The sequence below is a fragment of the Chiloscyllium plagiosum genome, chromosome 2 (genome assembly GCF_004010195.1).
Source record: "Chiloscyllium plagiosum isolate BGI_BamShark_2017 chromosome 2, ASM401019v2, whole genome shotgun sequence".
Lineage (NCBI taxonomy): Eukaryota > Metazoa > Chordata > Chondrichthyes > Orectolobiformes > Hemiscylliidae > Chiloscyllium > Chiloscyllium plagiosum.
The window spans coordinates 38,378,342-38,404,125 of record NC_057711.1 but is presented as its reverse complement, the minus strand read 5'-3'; the positions used below and the strand labels follow the sequence as shown (position 1 = coordinate 38,404,125).

The 25,784-nt window shown below is 39.8% G+C and overlaps 1 protein-coding gene across 3 annotated transcripts in view; it reads left to right on the top strand.

Annotated features, from left to right (window-relative positions):
* Window positions 1-25,575, top strand: part of gtf2h2 (general transcription factor IIH, polypeptide 2) — a 41,904-nt gene extending 16,329 nt beyond the window's left edge. For 2 of the 3 annotated variants that reach the window (XM_043707894.1, XM_043707904.1), the window contains exons 6-16: window positions 1,585-1,635; window positions 5,621-5,675; window positions 7,541-7,646; window positions 7,853-7,943; window positions 8,867-8,954; window positions 12,797-12,904; window positions 14,623-14,686; window positions 17,052-17,155; window positions 18,219-18,321; window positions 19,464-19,503; window positions 23,049-23,333. In XM_043707894.1, coding sequence (XP_043563829.1) covers window positions 1,585-1,635; window positions 5,621-5,675; window positions 7,541-7,646; window positions 7,853-7,943; window positions 8,867-8,954; window positions 12,797-12,904; window positions 14,623-14,686; window positions 17,052-17,155; window positions 18,219-18,321; window positions 19,464-19,503; window positions 23,049-23,159 — 921 coding nt within the window. In that variant the 3' untranslated portion in view covers window positions 23,160-23,333. Of the gene's footprint in view, window positions 1-1,584; window positions 1,636-5,620; window positions 5,676-7,540; window positions 7,647-7,852; window positions 7,944-8,866; window positions 8,955-12,796; window positions 12,905-14,622; window positions 14,687-17,051; window positions 17,156-18,218; window positions 18,322-19,463; window positions 19,504-23,048; window positions 23,334-25,187 lie in introns of those variants that run through there. The other variant, XM_043707915.1, reaches the window with a different exon arrangement.
* The last annotated feature ends 209 nt before the right edge of the window (window positions 25,576-25,784 follow it).

The following is a 25,784-nucleotide window of genomic DNA, read 5'->3' as shown; positions in this document are numbered from 1 at the left end:
GCATCTGCAAAGAATATTCCTTCACTTGCAGAGATATCATGTGGATGTGACATACAAACAGAGGAAACAAATATCAGCAATGTACGTAGAGTTGAGCACAGGACTCCTCCATATGAAGAAAGTTGAGATGCTAAGACAGAGCATGAAATCTTCCACTTCTAATGAGAAGAACGTTTTTATATGCTCTGGAAGTCATCAACCCATCAGAGACATGGAATCTGGAAGGCAAACAACATGCTTAAATTAACCAAACTATTTTACACGATACAATTCTCTAAGTAGTCCAGCATGAAAGAATAGCTCAAAAGCAACATGGGTACACCTGCTGCTACAAGACAGTATTGGGCATACAGAAATTAAATGACAAATCAAGATGGATTCTTGTATAAATCAAATGAAGTTGTCACCTATAGGGAGATAAGTAAAGAGATGCTGAAGTGCATCAATGCAATACATCAAGGAATTGAGTCAAGTCTGAGGATGGCAAGATAAATACTCAGTTGGCCAAACATGAACAATGAAACGTAAGGACCACACCAGTGGTCAAATACCAAGCTAAGCAAGCTGAAGAGCCATTTTTGATGCAAACATTCCAGATAGACCATGGGTGAAAATTAACATAGACTTCCCACCCATACCCATTCCCCTACCCTATATTTCCCATGACTAACCAACATAGCCTGCACATCCCTGAACACTATGGACAATTGAGCATGATAGTTTCTCAAGAGTGGAACCCGGGTCCCTGGCACTGTGAGGCAGCAGTGCTAACCACTGAGCCACCGTGCTGCCCAAATATCTTTGAAGTGTGGAAGCAGGCCATTGGCCCGTTGAGTCCACACCGACCCTCCAAAGAACTATCCCACCCGCACCGATCCTCCCTACCCTATCACTGTAATCCTGCGTTTCGCACGGCTAATCCCTCTAGGCTGGACATGAGAGGGCAATTTAGCATGGCCCATCCACCTAACCTGCACATCTTTGGAGTGGCAGAGAAATCAGAGCACGTGGAGGAAATCCACATCGACATGGGGGGAATATATAAACTCCACACAGACAGTTGTGTGGGATTGGAATTAGAGCTGGGTCGCTGGCACTGTGAGGTAGCAGTGCTAATCAGTGTGCCACCGTGCCACCCCAATTGAATAAAGTGGCCTCACCAATGTCTGTCTTGAGTATAGCTCTGTCATTTCAATCTGGAGTTGTATCTTCTTTCCTGCATTTGTCAACATACCAGTTTATATGCTGTTATCAGGAGTTTGCGATGAGGCTGAGTAACATTACTATTAATGGACATGCCTTTTTACTGGATTATACTGTTTGTGCACATTATTACAGTTTAGGAAGCAAACAACCTAAATCATAAATAACAGAAAATGCTAGAAATGCTCAACAACAGGTAAGGCAACATCTGTGAATCGAGCAACAAAGTTAATATTTCAGTTAAGGGCCATTTATTGGAATATAAATTTATGAAAGGTCATCAACCTGAAACTTTAATTCTGTTTTTCTGAGCATATAGTTTCCTTTCAGACTTTCACTTATAATATTTTGATTTGTTTTTTTATTCTCTGTTTTTTACAGTTGCTGGAATACTTTGTAGAAGAATATTTTGATCAAAATCCTATTAGTCAGGTATGAACACAAACATTTGTACATCAGAACAAGTCTACTTTTTGTCAGGCTAGTTTCTTTCCTATCTTTTCATTTCATTTCTGATTTGATCTTGTCCATGTGATAATTTTTTTCTGCCTTGCTCCATTTGCATTAAAATATTGATACATGTGCTAGTTGCATTGTAAATGGTTCCCCCTCCCCATACAATGCCCATCTCACATGTAAAATTTGTCATCCAAATTTCTCTTCAAAGAAAGCATACTCAAATACATTTGTCTTTGCAGCTCAACTCCCAAATGTGCCTTTTCTCTCAAATCCTTGAATGGGTTTTTGCCTACTTAATTTGTGCTTGCCTTTGTTCCAACATTGGAGCAAGAATAGGCGAGTCAGTTTTTTGAGCCCATGCTATTTGATCATGCCTTATCTTTACCTCATTTCTATTGTGCTTTTGTGACATATCCTTCAACAGCCTTCTGTTAAAAGAAACTTATCAATCTCATTCTTGGAAATAACAGTTCACCTAACATTCACAACCTTTGAGAAGAGAGTTCAAGATTTTCAAAGCATTCATATGAACAAGCACTTCTTAATTTGACTCCTAAATTTGTCCACCTTACTTTTAAATTTCTGTCCTCTTTTCTGTATTTCCCTAGTAGACAAAATACTTTTAGGAGATTAAAACATTGGTTAGGCCACTGTTGGAATATTGCGTGCAATTCTGGTCTCCTTCCTATCAGAAAGATGTTGTGAAACTTGAAAGGGTTCAGAAAAGTTTTCCAAGGATGTTGCCAGGGTTGAAGGATTTGAGCTATAGGGAGAGACTGAACAGGCTGGGGCTGTTTTCCATGGAGTATCGGAGGCTGAGGGGTGACGTTATAAAGATTTACAAAATTATGAGGGGCATGGATAGGATAAATAGGCAAAGTCTTTTCCCTGGGGTGGAGGAGTCCAGAACTAGAGGGCATAGGTTTAGGGTGAGAGGGAAAAGATATAAAGAGACCTCAGGGGCAACTTCTTCACACAGAGGGTGGTATGTGTATGGAATGAGCTGCCAGAGGAAGTGGTGGAGGCTGGTACAATTGCAACATTTAAGAGGCATTTGGTTGGGCATATGAATAGGAAGGATTTGGAGGGATATGGGCCGGGTGCTGGCAGGTAGAACTAGATTGGGTTGGGATATCTGGTCAGCATGGACAGGTTGGACCGAAGGGTCTGTTTCCATGCTGTACATCTCTATGACTCTAAGACAACCATATGATGTAGGAGAACAAGGAGTCCATTCAGCTCATCAAATCTGCTGCACCATTCAGTGAGATTATGTCTTATCTGATATGTTTTTCCCCATAACTCTTGATTCCCTTACTGATTAGAAATCTGTCTATCTCAGTCTTGAAAGTACTCCTCCTCAACAGCCCTTTGTGTGAAAGAATTCCGAAGATTCTGTATCCTCTGAGAGGAAAAAAAAATTCTCCTTGTCTGTGTCTTAAATGTGCACCCCTTATTCTGAAATTATGTCCACTGGTCCTAGACTCGCCCACAAGGGGACATTAACCTGTCCACATCTACCTGTAAAGTCCTCAAAGACTCTTCTGGGTTTCAATAAGGTTGGCTCTTATTCTTCTGTATTCCAATGAAGGCAAAAGTGAGGACTGCAAATGATGGAGATCAGAGTCTAGATTAGAGTGGTGCTGGAAAAGCAGCAGGTCAGGCAGCATCTGAGGAGCAGAAAAATCAACATTTTGGGCAAAAGCCCTTCATCAGGAATTCCAATGAAAACAGTCCAATCAACTTGACCTCTCCTCATAAGAAGGTCTGTACATATCAGCCTAGCAAACCTTCTCTGGACTGCCTCCGGTGCCAGTATATCTTTCCTTAGATAAGAGACCCAGTCTCCCAACTATAGTTACACTAGTGCCTTGTATAGTTTTGGCAAAGGCCCCCCTTTTTTATGCACCATTCCTTTTGAAATAAATGCCGACATTCTATCTACTTTCCCTATTGCTTGCTAAACTTGGATGCTAGCTTTTTGCAATTTAAGCATGTGGACTCCTAAATACCTTTGTTCTGTATCTTTCTGCAGTCTTTCTCCATTTAAATGATATTTAGTTCCTCTATTGTTCCTGCCAAAGTGCAAAACTTTAAAATTCTTCACTTTATATTTGATCTGCCAAATTTTTGCCCCCTTGCTTAACCTGTCTATATCACTGTGGACTCTGTTATTCTCACCATTTGCTTTCACACTTATTCTTGCGTCATCTGCAAACTTGGTATAGTACATTCGCTTTTCCCTTCTGAGACATTCCTATATTTTGTAAATATTTGTGGTCCTAGTAATGATCCCTGTGGCACACCACTAGTTACAGTTTGCCATCCTGAAAATGCATCCCCTTATCCCAACTCTGTCTTCTACTCGTTAGCCAATCCTCTAGCCATGCAGATATGTTAACGTCTGATACGAGAGCTCTGATCTTATTAATTAACTTAATGTGTAATGAACACCTTTTTTAAAAAAAACATATTGCATCCACTACTACTTCTCAGCCTTTTGAATTTCATGGAATACTATTCAAGCTTCTGCAACCTGCCTTTTTAATTTAACCCTAGCCCTGGTATAATCTTGGTGAATGTGTGCACTGGGTAGTGTTTCGCATATTTTAATCATGCTTAGTGTGAAAAGATTTTATAACCTTGCCCTTGATTTAATACCTCTCTTTGGCCACCACATCAGGTTAAATCACATTAGTTGCAATCTTGGTGCTCATTCAAAGTCCAGTGTTCTTATGGTCAGCCTGCCATCTTTCATCTTCCATAAAAGAAAAATGAACAGAATACTTAATCCTTGGCCAAAGACTCACAGGGAAAACAAATCACCATTGGATGCAATGTAAGGCGGAAAGAGAAGTTACTTAAGTCCCATGAAACAAAATTCAAAGTTATACATATTTTTACATGAATTGTACTCTGTTGGAATTCACAAGAAAAATTATAGTAATAGTCCAATGTACATTTATTTGAATGACAACAGGAATAAGAGAATATGTTTTTTAGATTTATTCAAATACTGCTGCCTGTATTCTGGTCCACACAAAATTTATATTCACTCATCATACCTGTGTGTTGTCTTCCATTAGCTTCTGGACTCCATATATCTTGAGATTAAAATGTTCATCCTTCTGTTTAAATGGTTTTAATGCTTTTTCATATATCTGTTTGTATAATAATCCTCCAACCTTCCATGTACTTTGCATTCTTTCAAGTTTAGCTTTGTGTATTTCTCACTCCCTTGATTCTGTTATTTCCATCTGTATCTCAAATTATCTAGACCCAAAGCTGTGGAGTTCTTTAACTTTGTACTTATTGTACTAATTTAAGTCATGCCCTAATCAATTAAAATAATCTGCTGTGTATATTCTGTGCTGGTATTCCAACAGAGTACAATTTATGTAACAATATGTATGATTTTTTGAATTTTGTTTTATGAGACTTGTATACGACCAGAATGACAAGTTGGGGTAGACTTGAGGGGCAGCAAGGTGGCTCAGTGGTTAACACTGCTGCCTTGCAGTGCCAGGACCAGGGTTGAATCCCCACCTCGGGCAACTGTCTGCGTGGAGTTTGCACATCCCCCCCCCCCCCCGCCGTGTCTGCGTGGGTTTCCTCTGGGCACTCCGGTTTCCTCCCACAGTCCAAAGATGTGCAGGTCAGGTGAATTGGCCATGCTAAATTGCCTGTAGTGTTAGGTGAAGGGGTAAATGTAGGGGAATGGATCTGGGTGGCTTGCTCTTTGGAGGGTTGGTGTGGACTTGTTGGGCTGAAGGGCCTGTTTCCACACTGTAGGGTATCTAATCTAACCTTAATTATTTTCTCTTTCTGCCTTACATTGAGTCAAATGGTAGTTTGTTTTAGCTATGAGTCTTGGGTCAAGGAGTAAATATTCTGTTGATTTATTTTTCACAGCAGCTAAATATTGTCTGTTGCTAATTATCTTTTATTTTTATTTTAGATTGGTATTGTTACTACAAAAAACAAAAGGGCAGAAAAGCTTACTGAACTTGCTGGTAATATAACTTTATGCCACATATGTTTCATATTTTAAGACTACATTGAAGTAATTGTATGAGATATAAAATCAGCTGTGTAGCACTGCATTCAGTAAGAAACTGTTGAGCAGCATGGTCAGCTCCACTCTCCAGATTTTCTTTTGCCAGCTTGCATGCCAATGGTTGTGCTCTATTCTGTTCCCGGATCATTTTCCCAGAGGCAAGAGCAGTGGGGTTACCTGCCTGCAAGTGGCATATCTAGCCAGTTTAAGGTAATTAAAGGCCTGGTGAAGCTGATTGAGAATTTTTGGATTGCTGTTTGAGCTGCACACTGGAGTTCAGCCCACAAGAAAATCTTGCCGATTGTTAAAATGAGATTAAAAAGGCTTGCTAAGGACTCAAAAGAACTGGAACCTACTTCTACTCTTGAGCATATTTCTGTATTCCTGCTTGCATTGTGAAACAAATATTGTAATGAATCTCTTGGATATTATCAGTGGATTACATAGCATTCAACTGACTTTGTAACAGTACACTATTTGAAGAAGATCTATGTACAAATCAATCATCTCTGTTTGCATTCTCAGAGTCATGTTTTCCACTGTGTCTTCAAATTTGATTGGTAGTGTGTAATGTATTTGCATGCTGTGAAAATGAAATTAAGAAAAAATACATAGAATGGTATTGTGAAGACCTTTGACCCAGAAGCAGTACAACACAAAGAAAATTTGTAATTTCTTTAAATTGTCTGTGGTATTTGTAGTTATTTTCAAGAAGACTTGTTTGAAATTAACTTTTAAGATTTTGTCTCAATTGTAAAGGAATTAATAGGATTTTCTTGCATAAGAAATTCTAATTCATGTTACCTGTCACTCCTTGGCCTGGAAACAGTGCAATTAAAAGAAATTAAGACAGAGGCCACATGGCTAGACATGAAGAAAAAGTAGAAGCAGGAAACTGGAATGTAAAAGCCATCAGCATGCGGTTGCAAGTACAAAGAGAAAGCTAACAGAAAGAAAAAGAGAAACACCGAATTTGTGTACAGATAAGTCAGAAAAGCTCTATGATTTTTGTTTGGCAGTAAGAAAAATTGATTTCCAGAATCTTTTGGGGAAGTGATGAATGAGTATGCTAAAAGGAACCAATCCTAAAAGGTAGTATGCAGAAGGCAACATGCAGAAGGGTTGAGGGTTTATATTAGAGCATCAGATTGTGAACCACGTGTTGTTGATTGGCAAGTAAAAAGGAACTCTGGAAAGACATATCACGGAGACTGACGTCACCCAAGTGAGAGGGTTGGCATATGTTCACTGGTTAATTCTAATGAGATAGGCTAGGTCAGTGAGAATCATGGGCTCAGTTGATTGAGTTTTAAAGACTGAGATTGTGCATGGTGCCATATTTGTGTGAACAGTGATGTTTACAACTTTTATTTGAAATATCGTTGCCTGTTAATTATTGTTTCATTTTCATTGGTTCTAATTTATTTTACAAAGAGTGAAATCATCTTGATAATTTCTCCTTCTGGAGGCAGTATGATAAATTTGGTTTACTAGTATCAGTGTTTGTTATTTTGGACACAGTGGACACTTGCATCATTGGAAAAAAAAAGATTTGATTGAGCAGTTTATTTCCATTATGTTCCTTTTTTTAATCCCACAAGAACTCTGCTTTGGTCTGGCATCACTGTTTAGTCTAATTGGATTGGATATTGAATATGCAATATCAATATGAATACCATTTGGTTTTCATAACTACTTGTAATAAATGCAGTATGCAAATTCTACGATTTCATTTATTGAAACACAGACTTTCTATTCCTTTGCATAGAGCCTGTTTGTAATTTCTAATTGAGACTGGTATTGTCATTGTTTCTGTGATAGGAAATCCAAAAAAACATAAAGAAGCCTTAAAGAAAGCTGTAGGTTTGTCATGCAGTGGAGAGCCTTCACTTTACAATTCACTCAGCTTGGCCATGGAGACTTTGAAGTAAGTATTTTTGGATTGATTCTAACAATTTTCCACCAATCTCCCCACTGAAACCCAGCCTGCCCCATCCTTTTGTTTGTTTGGTTTTGTTTCTGTTTGTATTTTTGTTTAGTTTTCCATCTGAGATGATTTGAGCTGTATTTTACCAGATTTTGGACTAGATCAGTACAGATGACAATCTTTGTTCTGATTCTTCTCCCCAAAAGGCATATGCCTGGACACACCAGCCGTGAAATACTTGTCATTTTTAGCAGTCTTACAACATGCGACCCATCCAACATTAATGACCTTATGAAGGTAAATGCTTCAAATGCTTTGATCCTATCAGATAAAAATAACACGTGTACCTACCTGGTATATGTGTGCACATGTCTGTACCTATTCTAGAGAAGTTATTATCTGGATTGGACATTTGGCAACTGAATAGGAAGAATATTGGAGGGTGATGTGAATTGAGCTATTTTTCCACATCTCCCACAAAATCTGGTACTCTACTCTCAGCCTTAGGCCACTTGCTGTAATTTTGTGCTGTGGGAAAGGGCTAGGGAATGAGATTATGTGGAAGGATAATGCACAGAAATGTAGAAAATAGGTGCAGGAGTAGGCCCACCATTCAATATGATCCTGGCAGATCATCCAATTTCAGTATATTACACCGCTTTCTTCCCTTTAGCTGCAAAGGCCACCGCCTGCTCCCTCTCGAATGTATCTAACAAACTGGCCCCAACAGCTTTCTGTGCTGTTTTAGATTTGGCAGAAATATAGTTGCAATATTTATCATCATTTATGATTTCTTCAATAACTGGAATTTTCAAGAGACTTTATTGCTTGCTTCATGCTGAATTGATGATCATATCTGGGGTGATTGAAGAGAATAATACTTTTGACTTGAGAGCTCAGGGTCAGGAGGAGAAAATCGAGCAAGGTTTCTACTTCTAACACTATTTGACATGTGCTGCAAGTTGTAAATATGGATATTGAGGAAGTACTGTCGGTTTAACTGTTATGGACTCTGTAGTTGATTAGCTTGTTGCTTTTGTACATGAATAAGAATCATGATGGTGAGGTACTGGATGGAAGATGGAAGAAAGAATAATAACTGGCAGAAAACTGGGGAAGGAAAAATATTTAATTCTAATTTTGTTACAACTTTGTTTTGGTGTTCTAAAAGTTTTGGGACAGTTATACTAATCTGTCTGTTTTTACTTTGCTTTCTGAAGTGCTTAAAAGCTGCTAAAATCAGAGTATCTGTGATTGGCCTATCAGCAGAAGTTCGAGTTTGTACTGTTCTCACCCGCGAGACTGGTGGTAGGTAATCTAAGCTATATAACTCATCCTGTTCATGTTAGTGAAGAAAATGGAAAATGTTTTTTCCTAAGTGTTTGCTTTAAATCTCACTTAATCAATGGACTTAAGGCAGTGAGTAACTGAACAGTGTAGACCAAAAGACACATAGGTTTGACTTTTGGTCTGTGCTGACTTGTAGCTGAGACAGTGTACATAGAACATTACAGCGCAGTACAGGCCCTTCGGCCCTCGATGTTGCGCCGACCTGTGAGACCAATCTGAAGCCCATCTAATCTACACAATTCTATTATCATCCATATATTTTATCCAATGACCATTTAAATGCCCTTAAAGTTAGTGAGTCTACTACTGTTACAGGCAGTGCATTCCACACTCTTACTACTCTGATGAAAGAACCTATCTCTGACATCTGTCCTATATCTATCACCCCTCAGTTTAAAGCTATGTCCCCTCATGTTAGCCATCACCATCCAAGGTAAAAGGGTCTCACTGTCCACCCTATCTAATCCTCTGGTCATCTTGTATGTCTCTATTAAGAAACCTCTTAACCTTCTTCTCTCTAACGAAAACAGCCTTTCTTAAGAAAACAGCCTTCCCTCCATACCAAGTAACATCCTGGTAAATCTCCTCTGCATCCTTTCCAATGCTTCCACGTCCTTCCTATAATGTGGCGACCAGAACAGTATGTGATACTCCAAGTGCGGCCGCACCAGAGTTTTGGTCAGCTGCGACGTGACCTCATGGCTCCGAAACTCAATCCTTCCAGCAATAAAAGCTAACACACCGTATGCCTTCTTAACAACCTTATCAACCTAAGTGGCAACTTTCAGGGATCTATGCACATGGACACCAGATCTCTTTGCTCATCCACACTACCAATAATCTTATCTTTAGCCCAACACTGTGCATTCCTGTTACTCCTTCCAAAGTGAATCACTTCACACTTTTCCACATTAACTCCATTTGCCACCTCTCAGCCCAGCTCTGCAGCTTATCTATGTCCCTCTGTAACCTGCAACATCCTTCTGCACTGTCCACAACTCCAACGACCTTAGTGTCATCCACAAATTTACTAACCAATCCTTCTATGCCCTCATCCAGGTCATTTATAAAAATGACAAACAGCAGTGGCTCCAAAACAGATCCTTGCAGTACACCACTAGTAACTGAACTCCAGGATGAACATTTCCCATCAACCACCACCCTCTGTTTTCTTTCAGCTGCCCAATTTCTGATCCATACTGCTAAAACTCCCTCAATCCCATGCCTCTGTATGTTCTACAATAGCCTACAATGGGAAACCTTATAAAAAACTTTACTGAAATCCATATTCACCACATCAACTGCTTTATCCTCATCTACCTGTGTGGTCACCTTCTCAAAGAACTCAATAAGGTTTGTGAGGCACAACCTACCCTACACAAAACCGTGCTGACTATCCCTAATCAAATTATTCCTTTCTAGATGATTATAAATCCTATCTCTTACAATCCTTTCCAACACTTTACCTACAACCGAAGTAAGGCTCACTGGTCTATAATTATCAGGATTGTCTCTACTTCCCTTCTTGAACAAGGGAACAACATTTGCAATTCTCAAGCCTTCTGGCACTATTCCTGTAGACAATAATGACGTAAAGATCAAAGCTAAAGATTTTGCAATCTCGTCCCTGGCTTCCCAGAGAATCCTAGGATAAATCCCATCTGGCCCAGGGGATTTATGTATTTTCACATTTCCCAGAATTGCTAACACCTCCTCCTTATGAACCTCAATCCCATCTTGTCTAATAGCCTGCATCTCTGTACTTTCCTCAACAACACTGTCTTTTTCCTGTGTGAATACTTACAAAAAATATTCATTTAGCGCCACTCCTATCTCTTCGGACTTCACGCACAACTTCTCACTAGTGTCCTTGACAGGCCCTAATCTTACTGCTGTCATTCTTTTATTCCTGACATCCCTATTGAAAACTTTAGGGTTTTCCTTGATCCTACCTGTCTCTACTACAATTATTGTTTATGCTCTGGATTAAGAAAGGGAAATATGGGATGTTTTCCTTTTGGTTGCAATGTAGAACTCTCAGTTAAAAGTGTGCATCTTAATGTTGAATAATTGGAGAATTAGACTCTGGTATATATGCTCAGCCTGCCAAACCTGGAAGGTGAATGATACCCAAATTTCAGCAATAAATTAGTCTTTTAGAAGAAGGGATCATCTTTTCTTATGAATATGAAACATAGGAAAATAGAAACAAGCAGCAGCTGTAGGCCATTCAGCCCTTGACCCTTCTTTGCCTGTTTTATAAAATCGTGGCTGATTTTATTGTAACTTCAAATTTGCATTCCCCCTGATCCTGATATTCCTTCACCCCCTGACTGAGAATCTATGCACTTCTACCTTAAGCATAGTCAAGAAATAGACAATAAAACTTCCTTAAATTTTTTTTCTGGGAGAAATTCTTAATCCGAATATCACCATCGGCTTTAATTTTGTGCGAGACAAAATGGAACCACTGTCATTAGTGGCTTTTTGTGACCAGTTGTCTGTACTGTAAGAGGCTACATAGTTTTCTTTTTGGGATGCATTGTTGCTTTCTGAAGCAATGAGGGGGAGAGCACTAGACTGAATTTGAGTGTTATAGCTGTACTGAAGTGGCTAAACTAGGGGCATGGCTAGTTCTGGAGCACTTGTCTTCACCATTATTACTGGAATATTGTCAGCCTTATTCCCCTTTCAGTTTCCAGTATTTTCAATCATATATATCACATAGAGTGAATCAAATGGATTGAAGACTGGTATCTGTAATGCTGGTGATCTCAGGCAGAGGTCAAGATTATCATCTATTAAACTTCTGGCACGGTGGTTAGCACTGCTGCCTCACAGTGCCAGAGACCCGGGTTCAATTCCCGCCTCAGGTGACTGACTGTGGAGTTTGCACATTCTCCCCGTGTCTGCATGGGTTTCCTCCGGGTGCTCCGGTTTCCTCCCACAGTCCAAAAATGTGCAGGTTAGGTGAATTGACCATACTAAATTGCCTGTAGTGTTAGGTGAAGGAGTAAATGTCGGGGAATGGGTCTGGATGGGTTGCGCTTTGGCGAGTCGGTGTGGACTTGTTGGGCCGAAGGGCCTGTTTCCACACTATAAGTAATCTAAATCTAAATGCGTCACTCTTGACCTTTACACTGATGTGCTGGACTCCCCATTGTTCAGGTATCTGAGGAATTGTGATGGGTGCTCAATATTGTGTAACCATCAACGAACATCTCCACTTCTGACTTTGTTTCAATGGAAGCATGATCATTGATGAAACAACTGATCTGGCAGGACTACAAGAGCTCTGATCTAATCCATTTGGTTGTGTAAAATCCATTGTTATGAAAAATGATTGGATTTTTAAGGCTCAGTCAATTTCACTTTACACTAAATTGACTTTGACTTTTACATGAGTACATACTGTATCAAACCCAAAACGCAGCAACATGTGTACTTTGTAAATGTTGTATTGGGATTTGACTGCTACTTTAGTCATTTATCTCTTGGCAGAGTTTGTGTGAGAGAGTGAAGTCATCCCTGTGAACATTTTGCTAACTAATTCTTAGTGGCAGTGACAAACGTTTGGTCACAACAGTTTTTGATCAATAATACTTTCACACCAACATGAAGTGTATTGCTATACCATGCCAGATGCCACCTTGACAGACAGCTGAGGTTGTATTCTGTGAGAAGAAAAACAGTGGTCACAACAGTGACACAAGAATATAAAGGTTAAAAATGAAATGATCAAGTTCACAAAATAATAGCATTTTAAATGTGATTTTATTTTCTTGTGGGCCCTTTTATAGGTACATACCATGTTATTTTAGATGAGAGCCATTTTAAAGAGTTGCTTAATTATCATGTGAGCCCACAACCTGCCAGTTCCAATACAGAGTGCTCTCTCATTCGTATGGGTAAGTACGTTTTTAGTCAGTTATTATTTGAGTATGTGATACTCTTTATGTTCTTTCTTTTTGGAATATAAAGATGGATTTTTAGCATGCAATAATTATGAAGTAATTTTCTCAGTTGAATTCAGACTATTTAACAAGGAATGTACTAAATACTGGGTAATTTGTTTTTCCTCAATAATACTTTCACACCAACATGAAGTTTATTGCTGTACCATGGAGGGCATTTCCAGATGCCATCTTGACAGACAGCTGAGGTTGTATTCTGTGAGAAGAAAAACATTCTGAGGATAGTGGTCATCTGCTATAGGTTGAGAACAATTATATTCAAATATTTTTATTTCTAAGAATTTAAATGTTAAATATCCTACCACGTGATTTCACTTTCACTTGATGTTCCGCGACAATAAGAATTTCGGATAAGAACCAGAAGTGGAAGCTGTCCTTATTCTTACTCACTATCCAATGATGTTGAAACCTTTTACAGTGACTCCACTAAACCCCTTGCTAAATTTGTGAAATCTGCTAAAACAGAACAATGAACCTGAGATGTTCATAACCTGGAGAAAGTGAGGACTGCAGATACTGGAGGTCAGAGTTGAAAAGTGTGGTGCTGGAAAAGCACAGCAGGTCAGGCAACATCCAAGGAGCAGGAGAGTTGACATTTGGAGCATAAGGTCTTCGTCAGGAATGAGGCTTGTGGCCCAAGAGGGCTGAGAGATAAATGGAAGGGGGTTTGGGCTGAGGGGAAGGTAGCTGAAATGCGATAGATAAATGGAGGTGGGGGGGGGGGGTGATGGTGATAGGTCAGAAAGGTGGGTGGAGTGGATAGGTAGAAGGAAGATGGATAGGTAAGACACTTCAAGAGGGTGGTGCTGAGTTGGAAGATTGACTCTGGGATAAGTAGGGGTAGCGGAAATAAAAAAAACTGAGAAAATCTACATTGATCCCATGTGTTGAAGGGTCCTAAGGTGGAAGATGAGATGTTCTCCCTCCAGGCATCAGGTGCCTAGAATTTGGCGATGGAGGATTCCAGGCGTCGGGTAGCTAGAATTTTCCAGGCGTCATGTGGCTAGAGTTTTTCAGCTCCCTTGGGCCAACCTCTCATTGCTAATGAAGAGTTTATGCTCGAAATGTTGACTTGCCTGCTCCTCAGATGCTGCCTGACTAGCTGTCCTTTTCCAGCACCACACTTTTCAACTATGTTCATAACTTGTATGCTTCAACTGTTTACCAGATAAGTGATATGAATCAGAGGACGTATTCCAGTTTATCAGTTTTGTTATAACATTAGCTGAGTAAAATCTTAAAACATTTGTCCAGCTAAACCTGTAACTCTTAAATGAAATATAAAATGCTACCAAACCTGACACCCTGTGAAAGTTGATTAACAACAATACAACAAAGCTTTGAATTTGGGGCATGAAAAATGAAATGGTCCAAATCTAAAAGAGCTATGTGGATGTTGGTCTGTATATCCAGTTTGCTTAAGATAATGCCCTTCTACCTGTATTCGATTTTGTCTTTATGAGAAAGAATTTATGCTTTTTCATTTAATGTTGCAGATATTCTATTAAGGTACTTATCAGTTGCACTAGCATCAGTATTGATGATCATACGGGTTTCTTGATAAATTTATTCAGTTTTAAAATTATTTTAATGTTAAGTAATGAAATATTTTGATTATGAAATCGAAATGCTCATTTTCTTTCTGTTGTAAGGTTTCCCCCAGCACACAATGGTATCCTTATCAGATCAGGACGCAAAACCATGTTTCAGCATGGCGTAAGTATATTAAATGATAATTAATGCAAACTGTTAGTTTGGTAATAAGCTGACCAGAGCATTTTGGTTAGATAGACTGAAAACAACAAATGCTGGAGATCATTGCAGGTCCGACAGCATCTATGGAGCGAGAGAGAGAGAAAGCTAGCGTTTTGAGACTAGATGACTCCTCATCAGAGCTGAAGCGAAATGTGGAGGGACAGCATTTATAACATAATTAGGGGGGCAGTGGGTAATGGGTGGAGGGTGCTGGTGGAGAAAAGGTGTTGATACTTCAGATTATGTGATCAGAATGTGAAAATGCCAGACTTGAAAGGAGAGAGAAAGGACATAACAAGCTAAAAGAAAGAGAAGAAATGACTTACAATTTGAAGGTGTCAAATTCAATATTAATTTGGAACATCAAGCCATTATTACCAGGACTTTCACCAACCTCATTTACCTCTGGAGATCTTCCTCCGCTACTGCCTCCAATCTAGTAGTCACCCAACCTCAGACAGCCCACTTCGACCTCTCTCCTTTCCAAAATCCACAAATCAGACTATCCCAGTAGGTCCATCATATCCTATTGAGCTCGTTCCTGCCCTATTGAGCTCGTTTTCTCCTATCTTGACTCCATTCTCTCTCCATTTATCCAGACCTGCCCACCAACATCCGTGATTCTTTTGATGCCCTCCACTTGTATTAACATTTTCCAGTTACTGGGCCTAACTGCATTCTGTTCACTATGGATGTCCAATCCCTCTATACCTCCATTCCCCAACAGGATGGTCTGAGAGCCTCCGGCTTCTTCCTTAATCAGAGGCCTGAACAATCCCCATCCAGCACCACTCTCCTCCGCCTGGCTGAACTTGTTCTGTCGCTGAAAAATTTCTCCCTTAATTCATCTCATTTCTGCCAAGTCAAATGAGTGATTATGGGCACCCGCATGGGTCCCAGTTATGCCTGCCTCTTTACGGATGTGGAACGATACTTGTTCCAGTCTTACACTGGCCCCCTCCCATCACTCTTTTTCTGGTACATCAACAAATGCTTCGGTGACACTTCATTCTCCTGCCAGGACCTTGAAAACATTATTAATTCTGCCTCCAATTTCCACCCCTCTATAACTTTCACATCATGCACTTCCAACAGTTCACTTCCTTTCCTTGACCATCCTGTCTCCATTTCAGGGAATAAACTGTCCACTGCCATCCATTGCAAAGCACTGACTCACATAAATACCTTCAATACAGCTTGTCATGTCCCACATCCTGCAAGGATTCTATCCCATTCTCCCAGTTCTTTCACCTACTGTGCATCTGTTTGGATGATGCCACCTTCCAAAATAATGCCGCTGACATGCTTGCTTCTTCCACGACCATTGTTTCTTACCCACTGCAGTTGACAAAGCCCTCAAACGCATCCGACCTATCACTTGTGCTTCCACTCTTGCCTCTTCCCATCATTCAAAGCAGCGTGATCTGGTTCCTCTTGTCCTTGCTTTTTATCCCATCAGCCTCCACATTCAAAGGATCATTCTCCGCCATTTCAGACAACTCCACAGAGCGCCACCATCTTCCCCTGTTTGCATTTCGCAGGGATTGTTCCCTCTGGGACACCCTAGTCCATTCCACCACCACCAACTCCAGCACTTTCCCATGTAACTGCAGGAAAATAGAAAGATGTGGTCTTTACAATTGCCAACATCCTGCTTTTTCACAGTACTGCTGCACATTGTTTCTATGTAAATAATTTTCCAGTGCCCTGTTGAATGCCTCAATTGAGTCTGCCCCCCACCAGCTTCAAGGCAGTGCATTCTGGATTCTAACTATTGGATGTTTGTGTTTGCTGCTTTTTGTAAAACACTTCAAAACTGTGCCTGCTGGTTTGAGAGCTGTTTGAGTGGGAACGGTTTTGCCCTATTCACTCTCTGTAGTAGGGTCAGAAGCCCATAACTCATTCAATAGGGGTCTGGAGATACATCTCGAATGCTGTAACGTGGACCAAATTCTGGAAAGAACAATTGGACTGGGTGGCTCAGCTTTGGTTGGCATAAACATGTTGAGCTATAAGGTCTCTTCTATGATTGTTATTTGATTTCTAATTGCCTAGCAATTCCTGCCACTGAAGTTTTAATACCAGATCAAATTTTCTCATTGCTTTTCCTTTCTGGAACTTGTTGCTATGTTCTGTCTGTGTAACATTTTAGATTGGGAACTCAAACATAGAGTGAAGTGTCAGTCTTTACCCATCCTTACTCGATACTGGTATTTGTAAATTCCCTTTAGGGTTTTATGAATTTACAAAGTTTATGATGTAAATTAAATGTAATCATGCAAGTAAATTAATTTAAATTTTCTGTGTTAATTTCTTGTATTTTTAGACATTTAGATAGTAATAGTGGGCCAACCTTAACACTTGATGGATATTATTGTCCTCAGTGCAGAGCCAAATATACTGAACTGCCCGTGGAGTGCAAAGTATGTGGTGAGTACTTTCAGTTTCAAACTTAGAGGTGTGGTTGCAAAAAAAATCAGATTCTTTGATATGTCTGAAGTTAGAGTAGTAAATAGTGGGGTGAACTATAGATGTCAGTCATTGTGCTTTAGATTATAGGATAGAAGAAATCGGAAATGGTCAGTAATCTTGGGGTCAAATGTGTAGAGGATGGGGGTAGAACCTCAGGCTGGAGTAAATCACTCCGAGGGAGCTTGCATATATACACAAGCTAATCCTGCACTTGTAGATGACATTGATCATAAGAAACAACAAATGGGAGAGAACCAAGTATGGAAAGCTGCAGTACTCGGGAGATAATCATTTTGGGATGGGAGAATGTATTGTTTATTGTACACATTTACTGTGCTGGCACATGATGATCAAACTTTGAGGAAAGCAATGTCCTGGAGGAGTGACAGCAAAGAAACTTGATGTGGTCAATATTGGCAATGATGCTAAAAAGAGCAGTAAATCATAGTCAAGAGCAGTAGTATCTTTGAGGTTAATTTTGGTGCTGAGGATAGTTTGAATACTGGAGTGGATGGATCTGAAAATGAAGCAATTAATAAGGAACACAGTTTTAAAAATCCCAAGTAACAAACTGTTTCTGTTTGGCATCACTATTTGACTTTGCCAGGCATTTTGTTAGCCAGATAAGCTTCATGGATTGCATTGTGGACACCTTTTGCAATATGTAGTAAAATCCTAATTTCTTGGAAATGTTAAGGATAGATTTCAGAAAAGGTAGTTCTACATTAGTCTGTATCCTACTGTATTTTAAGAGGATGTGCACAAAAATCCAGTGTATGAGGACTTGCCCTCATGCAGTTGGAAGTCCTTCCTGATGAATAATATAGATTTGCTGTTTGGTTTTGTGTTCTTGTGTGTTCCCTTGTCTTTACTGCATGATAATATTTTGAAAAATAAGTGAACGTTACGCACATGGCTTAAATTGTTTTTGACGTTTAATAAATCTATCTTTGTAGAGAGACATTGTGTATCTGAAGGGAGGATCCTATCTATAACTGGAAGTTGTTTTCATTTCTTTTAGGTCTTACCTTAGTGTCTGCACCACACTTGGCCAGGTCTTACCACCACTTGTTCCCATTAGATGCATTTAGGGAAAGTTCCTTGGAGGAGATTCAGGGAGAAAGGTATGTCAAGGACCAAGACTGCACTATTGGAAAAACATGGTTTGTTCAGTAAAAAGCAGTGGCTAATATTGTTTTCTTCTTAAACACAGTCCTCATTTATCTGAAAATGTTCTTTAAACAGCTTTAATATTTACCACGGTAAGAGAGAAATTGTGTCAATGTGGCTCTGTTAGTGCATCTCAGTAGCATTCTCACCTCTGAATCAGGAGGATGTAGGGTTGAATCCTAATGGAGATTTGAGCACATCGACTAGACTGTTGCTTCAACCTATCACTGAGACGCTGCTGCACTGTCAGAACTACAGTCTTTAATGCAATGTTAAACCATAGCTCTGGTTTCCTGTTGAGGTTCATTTAAGTATTCCCAAGGCACGTTTTGAAGAAGATCCAGCATTTCTTCCACAAATAATATCTTAAAAAAAAACTGATCACAACATAATAAGGCATGATATAAGCACTTTGTGGCATGCAGTAGGTTTTATTTTGTATGCAATAAAGAATCATTAACAAAGTAACTGAAATTAAATTGAGAAAAGTGCAAGCTTATGTTTTTTCTAGATCCTCTATAGACTGCACATAATGTTTGTTCTTTCTTTCTGCTATTATCCACATAGTTACAAAAGTTGTATATTGTGTGCAATCTGCAATTTGTTTATGTATGCTCTAGTTTAGTAGTACATTAACGAATGTATATTCAAAGAATGGAATTTTACTCTACTAATGACTAAAAAAAAGTTTATCCTTTCTTATGAGCCAAACAGATAAGAAGATCCTAGCTGTGATTACTGGCTCAAGTAGAGTAAGCAACATAATTAGCGTCAGTACCCTTGGTTTAGGAAAAAGGAAACAAACCGATGTTGATGCATCTCCGTTTTTTTGTACCTCCACTGGATTCTACGCATTGGTGGGGGGTGGGGGGTGGGGGGCGGTGGCAGATAGAAATATATTAGGCTACGATATATTACATATTTTAATACTTTGTCAATGCTAATAAATGAGGCTTACACATGAGAAGTGGCATTTGGGAGAAGAATTTGAAGTCCTCCACACCATATCTCAAAAAGGAATCCATGTTTCAGGACAGGAATAGAAAGAAAACAAAATTGCCAGAGGGAAAAAAAAAATTTTTTCTTTTTTTGTTAGGTATTGTCAAGGTTGCCAGGGAGAGTTGAAGGATACGAATGTAAGTATTACTTGTGGAAAATTATTGTAGATTCAAAAATTGTAAATGTGTTGAACACTGTCAATGTTGCAGCCATGTCTAATATTAGGGCTGAAGAAATTGCCCTCTGTAGGACACTTTTATACTGTTTCAGTAATGATACTGACTTGTGTTTTAATATGAAATTCATACAGAGGAACCTCGATTATCTGAATGAGATGGGCGGGCACTATTTCATTCAGATAATCAATTATTCAGTTAATTGATTCAATGCCTTTCCTCTGGAGCTCAGAGTTTTTAAAGTCTGCTCCCCGTTCAGGAGACTGCAGAAGCACACAGCGTGTGACCACCTCCATCCAGCACTTGCCCCCACCCCCTCTGAACTGGACACCAGCAGTAAGACTGCTTCTGCTGCCTTTGTGGGGTAAATCTCCAAATAGCGCGTACACACACAGCCACACACACAATTTATTTTACTGCAACTCTTTGACAGGTTCCACCTCAGCACTGTACAGGACAATGTTGGTCAGATTATCTGGGGAAGGGGGGAGGCGTTTAGGGTTACACCCCTCTATAGAACTCAAGGGAAAATATGGGGAGAGAGAGAGTGCGGGAGTTCAGTCATTTGGAGACGGTGCCTGTTTCATCACTGTAAACAAAAGACGCAAAGTCTGTTGAAAATACGTCTTTGATGTAGTGTTTCTATCGGGACCTCAAAATCTCCTGGCCGGCATAGTGGCACAGTGGTTAGCACTGCTGCCTCACAGCGCCACAGACCTGGGTTCAATTCCCGCCTCGGGCAACTGTGTGGAGTTTGCACATTCTCCACACTGTCTGTGTGGAGTTTGCACATTCTCCACGTGTCTGCGTGGGTTTCCTCCAGGTGCTCCGGTTTCCTCCCACAGTCCAAAAATGTGCAGGTTAGGTGACTTGGCCATGCTAAATTGCCTGTAGTGTTAGGTGAAGGGGTAAATGTAGGGGAATGGGTCTGGGTGGGTTGCTCTTCGAAGGGTTGGTGTGGACTTGTTGGGCCGAAGGGCCTGTTTCCACACTGTAAGTAATCTAATCACAATCGAGGTTCCTCTATATTGGATTATGTGGGTGACTTGGCAGTTTATTCAAACAAATGCAACTTTTCCATGAGGGTACCTATTTAATTTTAATTAATTAAGTAGATTGTTGCATTTGAGGAACTTATTATGTCCTGTGATTCATTAAGTCCAGTCCAGTACTGAACTTTTGAATCTTAATTTTGAATATTAGGACATTAGTTGTCGTTTGACATTGTGACATGCTGAAGAAGACAGCCCTACCAAATAAATCATGTGCCTAGATGTTTACCATTTGGTTGATCTATTTACGTTAGATTTCCAGAATATGGTTATGGAAAAGCCAGTGAGCCTGACATTGGTGGTGGGCAAGTTGTTGGAGGGAATCCTGAGGAACAGGATTTATGTGCATTTGGAAAGGCATGGACTGATTAGGGATAGTCAAGATGGCTTTGTGCGTGGGAAATCATGTCTCACAAACTTGTTTGAGTTTTTTGAAGAAGTAACAAAGAGGATTGATGAGGGCAGAGCAGCGGATGTGATCTATATGGATTTCAAAAAGACATTCAACAAGCTTCCTCACGGTAGACTGATTAGCAAGGTTAGATCTTATGGAATAAAGGGAGAAGTAGCCATTTGGATACAGAACTGGCTTGAAAGTAGAAGACAGAGTGGCGGTCGAGTGTTGCTTTTCAGACTGGAGGCCTGTGACCAGTGGAGTACCACAAGGATCGGTGCTGGGTCCACTGCTTTTTGACATTTATATAAATGACTTGATGAGAACATAGGAGATATGGTTAGTAAGTTTGCAGATGACACCAAAATTGGAGGTGTAATAGACAGCAAAGAAGGTTACCTCAGATTACAAGGCGATCTTGATCAGGTGGGCCAATGGACTGAGGAGTGGCAGATGGAGTTTAATTTAGATAAAAGTGAGAAGCTGCATTTTCGAAAGGCAAAGCAGAGCAGGACTTGTACATTTAATGGTAAGGTCCTAGGGAGTGTTGCTGAACAAAGAGACCTTGGAGTTGCTGCCTGACCTGCTGCGCTTTTCCAGCAACGCATTTTCAGCTCTGATCTCCAGCATCTGCAGACCTCACTTTCTCCCTATAGGATTTGGGAGGTCATGTTGCGGCTGTACAGGGCATTGGTTAGGCTACTTTTGTAATATTGTGTGCAGTTGTGTTCTCCCTCCTATTGGAAGGATGTTATGAAACTTGAAAAGGTTCAGAAAAGATTTACAAGGATGTTGCCAGGGTTGGAGAATTTGAGCTATAGGGAGAGGCTGAATAGGCTGGGCTGGTTTCCCTGGAGTTTCGGAGGCTGAGGACTGACTTTTACAGAGGTTTATAAAATAATGAGGGGCGTGGATAGGGTAAATAGACAAGGTCTTTTCTCTTGGGTGGGGAATCCAGAACTAGACAGCATGGGTTTAGGGTGAGAGAGGAAAGATGTAAAAGGGACCTAAGAGGCAACTTTTTCACACATAGGGTGGTGCATGTATGAAATGAGCTGCCAGAGGAAATGATGGAGGCTGGTACAATTACAGCATTTAAAAGGCATCTGGTTGGGGATATAAATAAGCAGGGTTTGGAGGGATATGGGCCAAGTGCTGGCAAATGGCACTCGATTAGGTTAGGATATTTGGTTGGCCTGGATGAGTCGGACCAAAGGGTCTGTTTCAGTGCTGTATACCTCTGTGACTAAGTCCAAAAACACTATTTAGTCAAAACATATAGATTAATCTCATGTAGGCAATGGTTGGCTGCTACAGTTACTTCTGTAACACTTGGTTCTTTGGGGGCAAAAGTCACCAGGAACCTGTTTCTAGTCAGTGTTCAGTATTCCCGACAGGAAAAGTGTTGTGATTGTTGGATGATGGAAGGAGCGAACTCTGCTGTGATGCCCTCCATAGTTTTTCATCCTTAATTAAATGTATTATTGTCCTGCAATGTATCATCGGCCATGTGGAAGGGGACTGAGAGATACATAGGAGGGGGTGAGCCTGGGGGGAAGGTAGCTGGGAAGGTGATCGGTGGATGCAGGTGGGGAGAGGTAGATACCAGCTACCTTCCCCCCTCCAGTCCCAGCCTCCCTCCTATTTATCTCAGCCCCCTTTTCCCACTTTCCCCCCACATTCCTGATGAAGGGTTTATGTCTGAAATGTTGACTCTCCTACTCCTTGGATGCTGCCTGACCTGCTGTGCTTTTCCAGCACTACACTCTTTGACTCTGATCTCCAGCATCTGCAGTCCTCACTTTCTCCTGAGCAGTATTGCTGACAAACTTGATAGAATCCTCTACATGCTCTTTCATTTTCCACATGGGTGTATGATATTGGGGAAAGAATGCATTAGAGCTGAAAATGTGTTGCTGGAAACGCGCAGCAGGTCAGGCAGCATCCAAGGAGCAGGAGAATCGACGTTTCAGGGTTGAGCCCTTCTTCAGGAATGCATTAGCCAATATGTTTTCACTGTTTTATGATTACTATCTGACACTATCCTTGTTTATTTGCAGGTATACATATGCAATGCATGCCAGAACATCTATTGTGTGGAGTGTGATATATTTATTCATGATACTTTGCATTGTTGTCCTGGATGTATTCACAATCAATCCAGTCCTTAGTAACCGTCAAATACATGTTTTAACTTATTAAAGGAATATCACCTGTACCCATTGCTAAGAGCCTCATTTACTGAAATGTACTTTGTATCTACAACAGCTGACCTGAGAAATGTATTTCTGACAGGAAGCTTTATATTTACTGTTTTTATTCAAAATAAATAATTTTGCAATTCATCAATTATATAAGTAAATTGGTCTGGTTACACTGTCATTCACATATGCTTTCTGCATGTTAAGGTGCTTTGTTTTTAGTTTTTATTAGTTTTCATTCATAATTTTATAAATTTATTTTGTTTTGTTTAACTCAATTTTCAATAATAGATGTTGGGTCAGTTGGTCAATACTTCACAATGTTCCCCTGAACATTATATCAATTATGATCAAATGGCGAAGCAAACTCGAAGGGCCAAATGGCCTAATTCTTCTGATATATACATCTTATGAACTATAGGACCAATAATGTTTCTCTACTGTTGAATCAGCTAATTTTAGTTGGATCAGCTTTATGAACAACTAAAGGATTTTAGAAATGGCTTCTGTGTTCCTTGGAAATAAGATCAGCTAGTCTTTCTACTCGATGAGTTCTGCTTGAATTTACATGCACTGAGCTTGCTCAGAACTGGAATTGGCTTTCATGCTCCATAATTGCAAGGGATCAGTAGCCATTGGGAGGAGATGGTGGTATAATGGTGATGTCACTGGACCAATAATCCAGACATATAAGTAAGTGCTCTGGGGTCAATAGGTTCAATTCTCACCATTGCAGCTAGTGGAACTTGTATTCAATTAATGAACTTAGAATTGACAGCCAGTTTCATTAATGATGAACTTGAGACTGTCTGTCATAAAAAGCCATTTGGTTCACTCACGTCCTTTAGGGAAGGAAATCTGCTGTCCTTACAGACCTATAAACTCTCAGCAATATGGTTAACTAACAATTGTCCTCTGAAATGGCTGAGCAAGCCACTCAGTTCACAGACTATTGAGGATAGGCAAAAAGTACTGACCTCACCAGCAAGGCTCAAATCCCATGAATAAAGATAAAATGATCTGGGAAGGAAAAACAAAATCCTTGCATTTATGCAGCCTGGCCTGAGTCCCCTGGTAAAGGAGTTTTGCCCGAAACATTGATTTTCCTGCTCCTTGGATGCTGCCTGACCTGTGCTTTTCGAGCACCACACACTCGACGCAAAATATCAGAGTCAGACTAATTTATCTGTACTCGTCAGCTGCATTATTCACCACTAACATTGAAGAGTAAACAATATATCCTTGTGGTAGTCCTATTTTCTAATTTTTAAAATAAGAAAGTTATCCAATGACAAAGTCATGCAAGACATTTTTTGTTGAAATTCTTCATTAGTTTCACCGAGAAATGGAAAACTTAATTTCATGGTTAAGAGCAATGAATAGCAGTCTGAATGAAAGCCATTGTGAAATTCCTCCAGTCTTAGTGCCCACGACCAATTTGTAGCACTTGTAACTTAGCAATTTTTGAGAAGGTTTGTAGCTCAGGTTGCAAACTTACAACTGAACCTCTAACTTAGATTGGTTAAATTGACAGATTACTAATTAAATCTGAGAACCTCTTACATCTGTGCTTTGCTATTAGACAAGGTAGTGCCTTTATCCACAAGAAAATCAGGAATTAATGCTTTCTGAAATTTAAAACATTTTTGGGAAATAAAAATTATAATTAATAGGTATTAAAAATTTAATACCATAAAATCCATATTTGTTTTGAGAAAAGTTGGTTACAATTGCTACTTTTACACGTGGTTCCTTTTTTAAAAGTATAATTTGACACCCATTTTATTAAGCACTCTTGCACTGTAATCTTCCAAAGTCATTCATCATTCCAGAGATTATAAAGAAAACAGTATTTGTTTTCTTGTTTCAACACATTGGAGTTCATGCAATCTTACAGTAGTACTGCTTTAACACTTGAAAAATATTAATGACTGGTAATATCAATAAGTTACGGTGTGTAATGACCTCTACTTGTGTACTTTATTCTTTGTCCTACAGCAGTGTTTGAAAATTTGAATAAGCAGCGCACAATTGGCATGATGAACAGGAAGGAGAAAATGTAATTTACTGATCAAGAGTCATCAAAATCACTTTTGTGACATAATTGTAAATGTTTTCAAAATCTAAGTGTATTTTTGATAAAGTTTTGACATAGCTGTTATCCACAGATGTTAATGTAGATTAGGTTTGTGCAGAAATAAGATTTATTTGACAAATGTTAGAAATTAATATTTTGTATTCTACCATTCCATACACTTTAATGAACACATGTTTTGTGGTAGACCATTCAAGTCTGAACTGTATAATCTTTGAGAAGATTGGTTGTTGTAAAGTTTATAAGTAGATGTTCCACATAAGTTGAAAAATGTCGTGCTGGAGAAACACAGCAGGCCAGGCAGCATCCAAGGAGCAGGAGAATCGACGTTTCGGGCATAAGCCCTTCTTCAGGAATGAGGCTGGTGTGCCAAGCGGGCGGAGATAAAAGGTAGGGGGGAGGGAATTTGGGGGAGGGGCGCTGGGAATACGATAGGTGGAAGGAGGTGAGGGTGATAGTGCAGAGAGGGGGTGGGGGCGGAGAGGTCGGGAAGAAGACTT